A 13,435-nucleotide genomic window follows, 5' to 3' on the forward strand; every position below is an offset into this window, starting at 1 on the left:
GGAGGGTATTTAATCTCAAGAACAATGTTGGCACAAGAACAAATAGTACATGAGTACATGTAGCCGGGAAATTAGAAGTTTTCTAACCATCAGAGCAGTGAAGTTCAGGTACATCCTTTTAACAGAAGTAATGGGGGCAAACAACCTAACTGAATATAAGATAAAACCTGACAAGTTTATGGTTGCCTGTGTAGCCTAAGTCAGCTGATGTGGGCCAGCTGCGGGTGTTATACTATAGTGTTGACATACTGTCGATGACCCAGATGTCCCATGGTCATACTCACAGAAATTATCTCAGAAGATGATTTTAATGGTATCTGTTGAACAATAGTAAAACAAAAGATCAATCACACACACACACAAAATGACTTACTAGTATCCACTATTTGCAGATGAAACTGGAACAGCATTGGAACCATATTTAAATTTTCAAACTCTTTTTCTAAAGTACCGCTATATGCCTTTATGGATGCAAAATCCATTTCCAACTTCAGCTGCTGATTCTAAAATTGCACAAAAGGTGTTTTAGCTTAAGAATACAACACAGTCACCTCACAGTACATGAAAAAACAATGACAAAATAATTTCATTTTTATTCCCAGATTTGAGCATTTGGCCCACAGAACCCATTTACCAAATTGAACTAATCAGATAAATTCAGCATGGGAATGAAAAAGTTATTTGACTTTTGGTTCTATTCACAAGTGTTATTCTGGTAATTTCATCATTTCTCATTTGTACAACAATGGAATCTGATAGAGGGAGGACAAATTATTTTTTCACTACAAAGGGGGTGAGATTTGCAAATAGAAGACCATGTATATGAATGACAAAAATCAGACAGCACATTGAGCCAGTTGATTAAAACTGAAATACAAATTATTCGAAATTCAAGAAGTTGAGGAATAATGAACGTCATGGTAAAAATGAGAGACAACTGGGGAGGAAGCAATAGAAAAAGAGCAGCAAAGACCTGAGAATTAAAGTGGATCATGAAAGGAAAGGCCAAAAAGAGACCTGGTGTAAATGAGTAACTCCTTGCTTCAGTGGAGTTGACCTGCTGACAAACTGGTCTGAATCTGGCTAAATTTAATGCTGGTCACAAACAATCACATGCCATATTGGGCCTCAACACTCAAATCAACATGGACACACACAGCCTTATTCTCAAATGTCCCACTGAAATCAACAGGACTCCATATGGGGGTAAAAGTCCATATGCCTGTCTGCAGGATCAGGCCCTTGGAATGCATTAACAGGAGTATTACATGCAAGACAAATAGAGTGGTTATTCTGCTGTACTTGGGCCTCACCAGTTCAGTTCTGGACATTACATAACTCAGAGAATTCAGAGATGAACAACAAGAGTGATATAAAATAACAAGGGGACAAAGCCTGAGCTAGTTTAAACTGCTGTTGCTTCACTGGATTAAATGGAACTGTGCCAATTTACACCAGCTCTCAAATGTTTTCAGAGTACAGAAAAACTCACCAGAAAATTCATATGAGTAGGATTACAAAAGGAACAGAAATGTTAATGTCTGTGTGCACACTTGGTGTTCAGATATCCAATTATTTACCTTTAGATCCTCCAACTGCTTTTTTAAACTTTCCTGTTCTTCATATGCCTTTGTCAAACTTCTTTTTAGTTCACAAAGTTCAAACTCTTTAACTGTTAAAAAATAATTTTCAATTCAGTTTGTAATATTTTCTACATAACTTTGAACAAAAACCATAAAAGAAACAGAACTGAAATTACAGCTAACCCTACCTACACCAAAGCTGCCCACTGAGGGTTAATTTCAAAGTTAGAGGTCTCTACATAATAAAGACATATGACAGCAAAGGCGAACTACTGTACAGTCACAGCATGCCAGATGACTATCAAGGTATTGAAATAAAGACAAAATATGGTTACTCATCTTTTTTGTAACTGTTGTTCTTCGAGATGTGTTCCATTACGCTGTAGTGTGTGCGTTGCATGCACCGGTGCATGGGAGTTTTACCTAGAGCTGTACGCATAGGGGCGGCCCCCCCCCCACTCTGTTCCTTGTGCTCCAAAGTGGGAGTATAAAGGGGCAAAGTCACTCCTCCCCTACTTCAGTTTCTTTGCACCAGAATCAGTGGTAGACTCTGATGCATTAGGGAAGGAGGGTGAGTCGTGTAATCGTATGCAACACATCTCAAAGAACAGGCAACTGTTTGTTCTTCTTTGAGTGCCTGCATGTATCCACACTGTAGGTGACTGCCAAGCTGTTACCCTGGGGGAAGGTGTGGGGGGCCTGGAGTCTCAGCGTAACAGGGACTGTAGGACTGCCTTCCCTATATCTGTATCCTCTTGGGATACAGCAGACATTGCATAATGCCTGGTGAAAGTCTGAGTCTAAGACTGTATCACTGCTCTACAGTGATCCATAACTGGGATGTTAGCCACAAATGCTGCTGAGGTCAAACATGCTCTGGTCAAGTGCACTGTAAGTTTGTCAGGAGGCATTACTCCTTTGACAGCATAACATTTTGTAATGCAGTTGGTGATCCCTTACGAGAGCCTCTCAGTTGTAACCAGATGACCTCTCATACGTGCTGCATAAGAAATGCGGAGCAGGACAGACACCCAAAAGGATTTTGTCCTATCCAGGAAAACAGCCAATGCTATGCGGAAACTCTGCTTGTCCTTATGCAGAGGATTATGGGTGGTGATAGAAAGGAACTGGAGTGTATATCTCAATTCCACCATGCTTAGCAACCTCTTGTCTGAGGTGATGGCCTGCCAGGCATGTAGGAAAAGGAACAAACTGCCCCAGAAAGATGGGGACAGACCAATGAGATCCAGGTCAAATAGCACGCCATCTGAGACCTAACAGTAATTTGGGGCCTGCGGCTGCCAAGCTGAAGAGTGCAAGGAAGTAGAAGGCATCGTTTTTCTTCTCTGTGACCTTAGCCAGCCTAACAAAAAAGGACAGTTTTACAGTTTGAGTTGCTATTGAAGATGGTATCTTGTTTCCTCTGTCATCACCATATAGAGGCCCAAAGATTTCAACACTACTTGAGTCCACTAGTGTATGCAAAGCCTAATCTGTTTTAGATGAGAACAGAGCACATCCCCTGAAAGGAAAATCATCAATTGTTTGTTGCATCTCCCTAGGAATCCTGGAGGACTGCAGACAGGAGAATTGGTGCACAGCCATCACTGTTGCCATGGCCCTAGCTGTAGAATCTGCTGCATTTAAAGAAGTCATAGAACTGATCAAGAAATGAGGCGTCCCTCTGCAACGAGTGACTGGAGTCTTTCGGTAGTCTGCCAGCAACCTGAGATATTGCCTCCCAGTTTGAAAAATTACACTGTGACAACACAGTGTCATGGCTGGTAATGTGAAATTATAAACTTGCTGTAGAATACATTTTTCTACCAAGTTTTTTGGCATCTTTGTCCTTGAGGGTAGCCTCATCTCTGCCCTGATGGCTCCCCTCACTCACCACAGCCACAACAAGTGAATCTGGTGTGGGATATAAACAGTTCAAAGCCCTGGAACTGAACCTGATATTTATGTTCTGTTCTTTTGGCCACAACTAGAATAGAGGCAGGGATTTACCAGATGGTTTTGGCCGGCTGCATAATGGCCTAACTTATTGCCTGGGCAACCTCCCTGGTGCGGTGGGATGGAGAATATCAAACAGCCTGAATGCCCATGGAGGCTGCCATCTTCTTGAGGAGCTCCTAATGTACCTTAAAATCATCCAGTACCTGTGAGGATCTTTCTGGTACCAGGACCTCATCAGGTGATGAGCAGGATACCGGCATGACAGGCAAGGGTGAAAGCTCTCAGCGCTGCTCTTATGGTCCAGAATGGGTTATCCTGTTCTGGAATGGGCTGAAAGAAGTCTTGGGCTTGAGGTCCAAAGACTCACTGATACGAACTGTGACTGGTCTCCCAGTACTGGCAGGAGAAGGCCCCCTCCTGGAAGACCTACTTGTATTGGGAAGTGGTGAAGTAGATCTGGAACCTGGAGGCATCCCCTGGGCATTCAGTAGAGGCATTGAGGGTGCTGTATAGGACTGGGCCCTAGGCACATCTGTCCGAAGCATCCCAATCCCTGGCTAAGGTCCTCTCATAACCCTGTCAGTAAGTGCAGGAATGGGAATGTGAGGAAGCTCCAGACTCTCAGTACCAGAATACCTGAGAGCCTACCTTGGAGTCTGATGAGGAATCAGAGCATTCCAGGAACCAGGAGGGGTCCACGTTAAGGATGCAATACTGGATGAAGAACGGATGGCTTCCTAGCCACCAGTAAAGCGTGGCATGGAGGAACTGTTACCAGCCCAGAAGATGTAAAGAGTTGGTACCAGGCCCAAAGGTGATGGAACCTGACTAGAGTGTTCCAGTGAAAATGGGGAACTGCACCTAGCCCAGATGACAATTGTCAGCCTGAAGCAAAGGTGAAGGCAGTATTAACAGCCACAGCATAGCCTCTGGCATAGCTGGAACAGATGTAGGTTGCTGACCTGCAGGAATCAGAGACAACCACTCTGCTGCAGCCAGTGAGGTAGCAGTCTCAACAGTCACTGGGAGGGGACTGAATTGACAGCTCAGGTGTATTTGTATGAGCGAATACTAGGAAGCAGCGAGGCAAAGGTACAGGACTGACCTTCTGTAGAGGAGTTCCACACTCCACACTTTGAAGAACTAGATACCGATTTCTTCTGAGGCTGTTCTGAGGTAATGGGCCTTGAATAATATTGTCCTAGTGATGGGGATCACCTCTGGCTCCAGTTTGATGACACTTAGTATAAAAAAAGACTTCTCTCTCCAACTTTACAGAATATACAACTTACATTTCAGAAGTCTGAAGATAAACTCCTGCAAAAAACAAAAATCAGATGACGCAAAGTTCTTCTGGAAGGTCAGGCCCCCAAACTGAAACACATCTGTAGAGTCAATTTCTTCTTCTGACTCTTCTTTTTCCTCCTTTTCTTCTTGCAGTTTCTGATGTTTAGAGAACTCAGCAGTTTCTTTCTCAAACTCTCCTGGACAAAAAAATAAAATAAATAAAACAATGAAACAGGTTTCAAAAATTAACTAATTCTTCTTAAATCAAAAATGTTACAACACATTCCACATTTTTGGAATAACAAAGATTTGCCTGGCTGGAGTTGAAGTTTTTATATGAAATAAAACTTTTAGATGGTACAGTGATGAGCACTAAACAGTCACCACATACCAATGATTACCATGCAACAGCATTCGACATTTCCTTACACGCACAACAGGGAAAAATAGTGAACGATCCTAAATAAAATGTTCTGGTAGCTGTTGATATTTTATAGGTGATGTATTCCCCTCGCCCCCTTTATTGGTGATTATACCATACCCCCCCGTCCCCCAGAAATAACCTGATATTATATAACATTTATTAGACTAGCAAAACTTTGATGTGTAAAAGGGACCTTATGAATTCAAATTGAGCCAGTAATTTACATTTTGTTAAATCATGGAAAAAAAGAGATGATTCCAACACAAAGCTTCTGCAGAATAGCTGGCCTTTCAGCATATGTTATCATCAGACAACCCACCTAAACTATCTAATAGACTGGATTTCAAACCCCATACTCAAGAGCATGGTTGTACTTGCTGCAGTCAGGTCTCTCAATGGTACCTCTGCAATCAGTGAGCTTTATAGGCTCTGAAGTTCAAAACACACTTTCAGAGTTCATCTTCTAGTATAAACTCGCAAGTATCAGTTAAATATATTTATCAATTGGCAGCAGACATTTTTTTTGTATAATAATTATAATTGGTCTGTCTTGGAAAAACTGCTATAAATATACTTTAATAGTAAAAGAGTACAATATTGTTGATTTTGTATAAATATATATGTATATGGACTTAGAATAGAATACTAGGGTTGGAAGGAACCTCAGAAGGTCATGTACTCCAACCTCCTGCTCAAAGCAGGACCAATCCCCAAACCGATTATCGCCCCAGCTCCCTAAACGGCCCCCTCAAGGATTGAATTCACAACCCTAGGTTTAGCAGGCCAATGCTCAAACCACTGAGCTATCCCTCCCAACCACTAATGTGTACATATGTCACTATTTATTTTTCTCTAGAGGGTTTTGTGATTTTTTTTTTTATTACTGCAGAACCAATAGCATTATCATCAGAGTTAAGGTTATTTTGTTGCGATGCCATATGCATTTCCTTTTCTCAGTAAGAATAATGTATTCATTATGTGGGCTCCTTAGGATTTACAGTGTGAAGCAAACAAACAAATAAAAGCAAATACATTAATAAGGAAATGCCTGGGTTTTGAAAGTGATATGATAGGCAAGTGTCCTGTTCACACTTAACACCCTTATCCTTTTAAAATCAAAGTGGTTTTGGTTTTTTGGAACTGCCTACTCAATTTTTTTTAATCTTTTAGTGTGTGTGTGTGTGTGTGTGTGTGTGTGTGTGTGTGTGTGTGTGTGTGTGTGAGACAAAAGGACAAATTTTTCCAATTTTTTAAAGGTGGAAAGACTAGGTCATATCAAACTGAAGGAGAGGACAGTACTAGTCAAGCTATCAGTGGTAGGAAACCATAATCCCAGTTGTCCGACTAGTACTGAAATCGTAAGAAAATTGTGTCAGAGAAAATGAAACAGATCACTTGGTACGTTTGAAAGGATGGTGAAAATTCTGGATGAGTAAAGCACGCTCCATCACAAGCAAAAATCAGAGTCTCTGTGCTTTTGTCATTGAAATAACTAATCTATGACAAGGGCCATCACAGAATGAAGTTTTGTGCCTCGTTTTAGAAATAGCAATTTCTTGAACATTTTATTATTCCTTTCCTTGAAAGTTGTCTGATGTATAAGATGAAGTGCCTACGAATTAGAATTTTGTGAGGTCACTGGGCTACTGGAGGGAAAACAGATTATATAAAATACTAAAAACTCACAAAATTGTTAACAAAAATGAGTCACTAAGTTTTTAATTTCTAAATACACTTAATTATTAAAAAAAAGAAACAAATTCCAGTCAATGAAAAATGTGAAAGCGCAATGATTTTTCTTTTTTTAGTTACAAAGTATATACTTGAGAAAAATCTGGCAGGTCTTATAATGGGATACTGATTATATTAACTATGAAAACCCTACATGCTCTAAAAGCCAGCTATTTAATACACTAGATTTGTGAACCATCTTATATTAGTACCATTACTAGTTGATAGTCTGTTTGAATTGCAAGCTAGCTTGACTAGCATACCATTGAAAATTATTTTAACACTACCTGTTAAATTCTGTAAGTGTTGCTTTCCCATAAGGTGTTCTTTCTTGTTATGAAAAGAACTGAAAAACTGGTTACATGTCCGACAATACAAGTCATTGCTTTCATCTCTCTGTTTTGATGAAAGAGGCAGAATAGGGAGAATTAGAAGGATCTGTCAATATCTGCTAAATAATGAGTAATTAAGAAACATTGCCTACTGGAAGCAAAAAAGTCAAAACAAAACAAAAAACCCCCAAAACCTCCTTTGCTCCTAATACAAACCAAATCTCATCGAGGCATGGGTAACAAAGAGATTTCACAAGACAATGAGAATTATGTAGGTTTTTTTTTTTTTTTTTTTTTGCGGCAAATCCTGACTCCATGGACACAGATAAAGCTCTCCATGGGGACAATGATACTGGTTTAACTGGACTTCACCAAGGGAGCTCCTTTGCCCTGTCACTCTGGGGATATTCGAGGGTGCAGTGGGTGAAAGTGGAGGCTGGAGAATCCACTGCTATTCAAGTCTTTTAGTCCCCCTCCAATGGGCTTCCACCCCCAAAGCAGCTCTGTTGTCTGGGATGCAGGATTCCATCCACTTTTTCTCATGGGAGATCATCAGTACCGAGATAAGTTACTTGGACTCTGCAGAGGATTCAGGCCTAAGTGGTTTTATTTTTTCCTTTAAGGAAGTGCTGAAATGTGCAATAATGTCAAAGGAGAGCACTATTATTGTCTTCTTGTTTACTGGTCAAGGCCCTAAGCTGATAACAAATAAATGTGCTGTCATGAGGGTTAAAAGTCACTAAAACAGAAGGTGGGTCACTATAAAACACATAAACCAGGTGTAAAGTGCCACCACGGGAAAAAGATGCTTACAGTTATCCAGATGTATGGTGCAGTATTAGTGCTGAGGCACGTACAGTGAATGAAATAAGAAAAATTGGGCTGCCACAATAGAGAAATGCAGCCAAGAGAGGTTCCTTTAAGTGGGACAGAATACTATGCACAGTTAAACAACTGAATAAGACAGTCCATGTAAAGAGTCAATTTGATCCTGTGGAGAGAGATTGGCACTATGAGTAAGGAGAAATGGTTTCTACTCCCAGCTCTTCAGCTAACTTGATAGCCTGCATCAGGTCACCCACTTAAACATCCTCTGGCCCTGTTTCTTTATTGGAAAATATGTACAGTAAAACTACTTACCCATTTCTGTAAAGTGACTTATAAGCCATTATTAGCAGTACATTTGAAAAATAATTGAGTATATTCAATAGAGCAATTACTTTCCATAATTTGTCGTCACAGCTTTATGTTCAGGTGAATGCAGATTTCAAGTTGCCACAATTCCAAGTAAAATAATTTGGCTTTGCTTTTTTTTAAATCGGACAAGGAATTATATGCAACCCTGATTCACGCACTGAGCATCGTCCATCCTGTGCACTGAATGAGGAAGAATCCTAATGGGAAAATTAATATAAGATCATTTAGTTAAAGATTTATCATAATTAGGGCTTCTGTTTTTCAGGGTTTAATAATTTTATTTTTCATTTTTAGCAATTTTATGCAGATGTCCAAAAACTGCGGGTTTTTGGGGCTCACTTTGTATATACTATATTGAATAATGTAAATTATATACGTTACTTACTACAGTAGAAGATACTAGTATGAGTAATCCCTTTGTAAATGTTCCATAGTGCCCTTTAACATAGCACTATTTCAAACAGCACTACATTAAAGTGCACTAAGGAACATTTAGGCTACGTCTAGACTGCACATCACTTGTGGCAGCGTGTTGTGAATGTGTTGCTAACTGCTGTACTGAAACGCAGGCTGTGTTCACACTGTGGCAACACATCAGTGAAAGGCTCTGGTAGGGAAAGGCTCCAGCAGTGGGGGACACATTGCTAAAATAGCAGTGATGACGACAGAGGCAATAAGAGAGTGTCGTATAGGGAACATAGCCACAGGGTTCAGGCATGCCTTCCCTTGCTTATGTAGGGCCTCACTATCTATACAGTTATTTATATCTGTGCCAGGGGAGCATGTAGTGGATGTACTCTACACACTACCAAAACAAGTGTGCAGTGTAGATGTATCTTCAGTGTGCACCAACAGGGTCTACACAGGAAAATTAATGCACAACATATTAGTGCACTTTAGAAATTGCATCCCTGTAATAAACAATTACTGGTCCACACAGACAAGTCATTACAATAGAACCTCAGAGATACAAACACCTTGGGAATGGAGGTTGTTCATAACTCTGAACAAAACATTATGGTGGTTCTTTCAAAAATTTACAACTAAACATTGACTTAATACAGCTTTGAAACTACTATGCAGAAGAAAAATGCTGCTTTCCCTTTATTTTTTTAGTAGTTTATGTTTAACACAGTATTGTATTTGCTTTCTTTTTTTTTTTGGTCTCTGCTGCCTGATTGTGTACTTCTGGTTCCCAGTGAGGTGTGTGGTTGAGTAGTCAGTTTGTAACTCTTGTGTTTATAACTCTGAGGTTCTACTGTAGACAAAAACAGCCATTTCTGCTGTTCATTGGATAAACACCAATTTCATTTTGTTTTTTATATTGGGAGAGTTAAAATCAAAATTCAGAAGCCCTAATCATAAGGAGATAAAAATAAGGTTGCAAAGACAATCTTAATTCTGGCCTTTCCTAAATTTTGAGTACTTGACTTTGTGACGTTAACATTCTTTTACAATAGTTTTTGTGCGAGTACAACACTGTATGTCATTATTAAAATAAACTAGCTGACATTAACTAGTTAAAATTTATCAACTTCGTCCCTCCCACCCTCACCTCAAATACAGTTTCAATGTACTTACATCTATTGTTGACAAAGCAAGAGCTTCATTCTCAGATCTACTTCCTATAGATATTGTTCCTGATGGAAAAACCAAGCTCTACTATTTTAACTGTAATACAGAGAACAAGTTAAGCAACTTGGGGGAGGGGACTTTCAGCTAATAACTGGTCTAGTGGTCCCCAGGTTTTGCCACAATATATTAGTGGGAATCTTAAGGGGACCATTTTTAAGGGTTAGATTTTTAAGCACATTAAAATGAAAAAGTACTAAACTAGCATAAGATCTACAAAAAAGTATATATTTTTTTAATGACACCTCTCTGAATCTTCATAAATAGCTATGTGCCTCTCTATCATTTTCTTCCTCCAGAGGGTTTGAAAGGAAGTGTCCAAGATTCTCTCTCACAACTCCCTAGCAAAATCTTAAACACAGCATGACATTCCTTTAACAAAGATTTTTTTTTTTAATTGTTCAGGTCACATCACTGCCAAAATAGTGTACTGAATTGCTCCCAGCAGAAAGAAGCTTGCTGTGTTAACTGCAAAGATAACTACCAAAATTACTGTACAATGCAATGCAAGCAATAATGAAAATGAAGTGCCAGTCTTTTTCAAGAGCTCTTTGCATGGGCAACAGAAACTTAAAAGTACGGTAATTCTATTTAGCAATGGGTATTTATTGATATAATACCCACAATTCTAATCTGAATTACAGAATACAGGGTCAAGGAGTTGTAAACTTGAATTACAGGATCTGCTGTAAGCACTGCAATGCATAATTGAAAAAGAATAGGCCTAAGCTGGGCAAATTTAGGGTGTAAAGAAAGACAATCACTAACAATTCAGCCCCTTTCCCCTCTCTTGTACGAAGAGGTGCACTGTTTTAGCAATTCAATATTTATTTCCTTTCTTCACTTTATTCCATGGAGTGTCAGTTTCTAAAAGTACATTCAGCCTTAAAGGGCAAGCAAGGAGGCAGACAGTAAGCCTAATAAGAATAATTAAAAGGCAAATCAGATAAAATGTAGACACTAAAGCACCTTTTTATTAATCTACAATATCACATATACTTGCATAAACAATCATTGCCAAATATTTCTTCAACTGAGATCTTCAACACATCCACAAAATAGCTCTGCTTTCCTTCAATTTTAAGGCTTAATAATTATGATACTATAATTAATAGTTTGACAGAATTAAAAAACTGTAACAACAGTGAGATGTTTTCAAAACTAGGGTCTTCCAGAACTCTCTTCCTAGCAATTTTAGTTAGGGTATGAATGGAATATTCCTTCATTTCTTTAAAATAATTTACATGGTTGTTCTTTAAACTTACCACACAGCGTCTTCACTTTGTGAACTGCTCTTCTCTCTAAGAAAGCTTGATAGGCTTCAGAGTCTTGATAGGCTTTCAATTCTTTCATATATCTTTGCTTATCCTTTTCTGCTTCTTTAATATATTTCTGCAAAAGAAATACAATACTTGCTACAATACTTGCTAGTTGGCAGCCTCTTTTAATCCTATAAGATGATAATGAAAAGGCTTACTTGCTTTTCTGCTTGAGAAAGTTGAGACCATTGAGCAGCCAGCATCTTGGTTATTTCAGTAAAAGGCAAATCTGGATGTGTGGCCTTCGTTTTAATTCTCTGCTCATTCAAGAATATTACATACCTAATACCAACAGTGGGCAATATATCAGCAATTAACAATACATAAACTAGCAAGACTCATTTGTGCTTACATATATATTGAAATATATATGTGAAATATTGCCTGGTAGTTAATTCTTTATAAAGTTAGGGAACTGCTGATTATACATCTCCCAAATGGCTAAATGAACCTTCCCTCAAATCACTTTAAAGAAAAATTCCCATGTGGGTACACAAATCTGCATTAACCTATAGATTGCAAGGACACGTGACTGCTCAACCTACAATACATTCCCTTTAGCCATTTCACTGCATCCCTGCACTTTATTGGTGGGATTAATAAAAGGTGTCCATCAAAATGCAGTTTGAGGATTTCTAACATTTCCAAGCTATAAATATTTAATTGACTTCAGAGGCTGTTCCCAGCGCCTTTAGCATTCTCTACATCGCTACAGTTCAGAGCCCCAAGTTGCTTTAATATTCTGCATACAAGAGAGCGTATTAAGAGAACAGTAGATTATCTGAACACCATAATGCTACTATCATACACTTACCCTGTTGTAGGGGCACGAGGAGCTGAAAATTCCTTTGGAGGTTTCCTTTTCTTCCCTTTAGGCCAGCCACCTTTTCTTTTCTGGGGAGGTAAAATACTTGGGACTACACTGCCTTTCATCTGCAAGTCTCAAAGCAGTCTCACTTCGTGAAGACAGGACTCCCATTTAGTGAACTATTATATATACAGAGCAGTTACACGGGAACCTTCACTATACCGTCTTCACATTACTACTATTTAAAATTGTATGAAGTACAAATATTGTTAATTAGAATGTTATGACCCTGTATGAGGTCTTTTTATGCTTAAAGTACAGCTTGATTCCCTTCCATTAGTAGTCACTTAACAACATATACTAGTGGCTGTGACTAAATTATATGAAGTTTGTCCAGTCCCGTGTTGTTACTCTGAACATGTACCTTTGGCTCACTGGAAGCTTGTTCCTTTATGTCCAGATGTCCTGTGAATACAATGTGTTGCAGTGCGTGAGATGGCAGATTACAAGGATACCCATGAAGTATCTGACTTCCTGAAGGTATTCCTCTGACCCCACCTGGAGAAAAAAAGGGCTGTGCTGTTATTAAAGTAAAAAAAAAAAAAAAAGATCTTCTATAATGGTCTATTAAATCCTGTTCTCATAGGATGTCGGTGCAACTGTGCTGCAATCACTGTAAAGAGGGTAGAATAATGCTGGCAGTCACATGGTATTTCACCAAGGTGAAGCCTTTTATGTAAGATGAATTTCACTATTAATCATGTTTTATGCTATTCTTAAATGTTTGCACTATAAGTGGAAATAAAAATGTAACCATGACACTGAACTGCTTAATATGATGCTTTTTCCAAATATTAGGGCTAAGTGATTAAAAAAATTAATCACAATTAATCACATTGTTAAACAATAAAATATCATCTATTTAAATATTTTCGGATGTTGTCTACATTTTCAAATATATTGATTTCAATTACAACACAGAATACAGAGTGTACAGTGCTCACTTTATATTTATTTTTTATTTGCACTGTAAAAAACAAAAGAAATAGTGTTTTTCAATTCACCTAATACAAGTACTGTTGTGCAATCTCTGTCATGAAAATTGAACTTACAAATGTAGAATGATGTATAAATACATTATCACTGACAAAGCAGAGGCAGCT

General features: G+C 38.6%; 1 protein-coding gene across 1 annotated transcript in view; it reads right to left on the reverse strand.

The window, feature by feature from the left end:
- Nucleotides 1–13,435, reverse strand: part of LOC115651953 — a 28,378-nt gene that overhangs the window by 6,302 nt on the left and 8,641 nt on the right. The window contains exons 3-11 of the mRNA XM_030563333.1: nt 12,697–12,830; nt 12,279–12,358; nt 11,623–11,746; nt 11,411–11,537; nt 10,095–10,153; nt 7,272–7,380; nt 4,835–5,026; nt 1,581–1,672; nt 374–503 (exon numbers count right to left, since the gene is read on the reverse strand). Of these exons, the coding sequence (XP_030419193.1) occupies nt 374–503; nt 1,581–1,672; nt 4,835–5,026; nt 7,272–7,380; nt 10,095–10,153; nt 11,411–11,537; nt 11,623–11,667 (754 nt within the window). The 5' untranslated portion in view covers nt 11,668–11,746; nt 12,279–12,358; nt 12,697–12,830. The remainder of the gene's footprint in view (nt 1–373; nt 504–1,580; nt 1,673–4,834; nt 5,027–7,271; nt 7,381–10,094; nt 10,154–11,410; nt 11,538–11,622; nt 11,747–12,278; nt 12,359–12,696; nt 12,831–13,435) is intronic.

Source organism: Gopherus evgoodei, chromosome 5, assembly GCF_007399415.2.
Source record: "Gopherus evgoodei ecotype Sinaloan lineage chromosome 5, rGopEvg1_v1.p, whole genome shotgun sequence".
Taxonomy (NCBI): domain Eukaryota; kingdom Metazoa; phylum Chordata; order Testudines; family Testudinidae; genus Gopherus; species Gopherus evgoodei.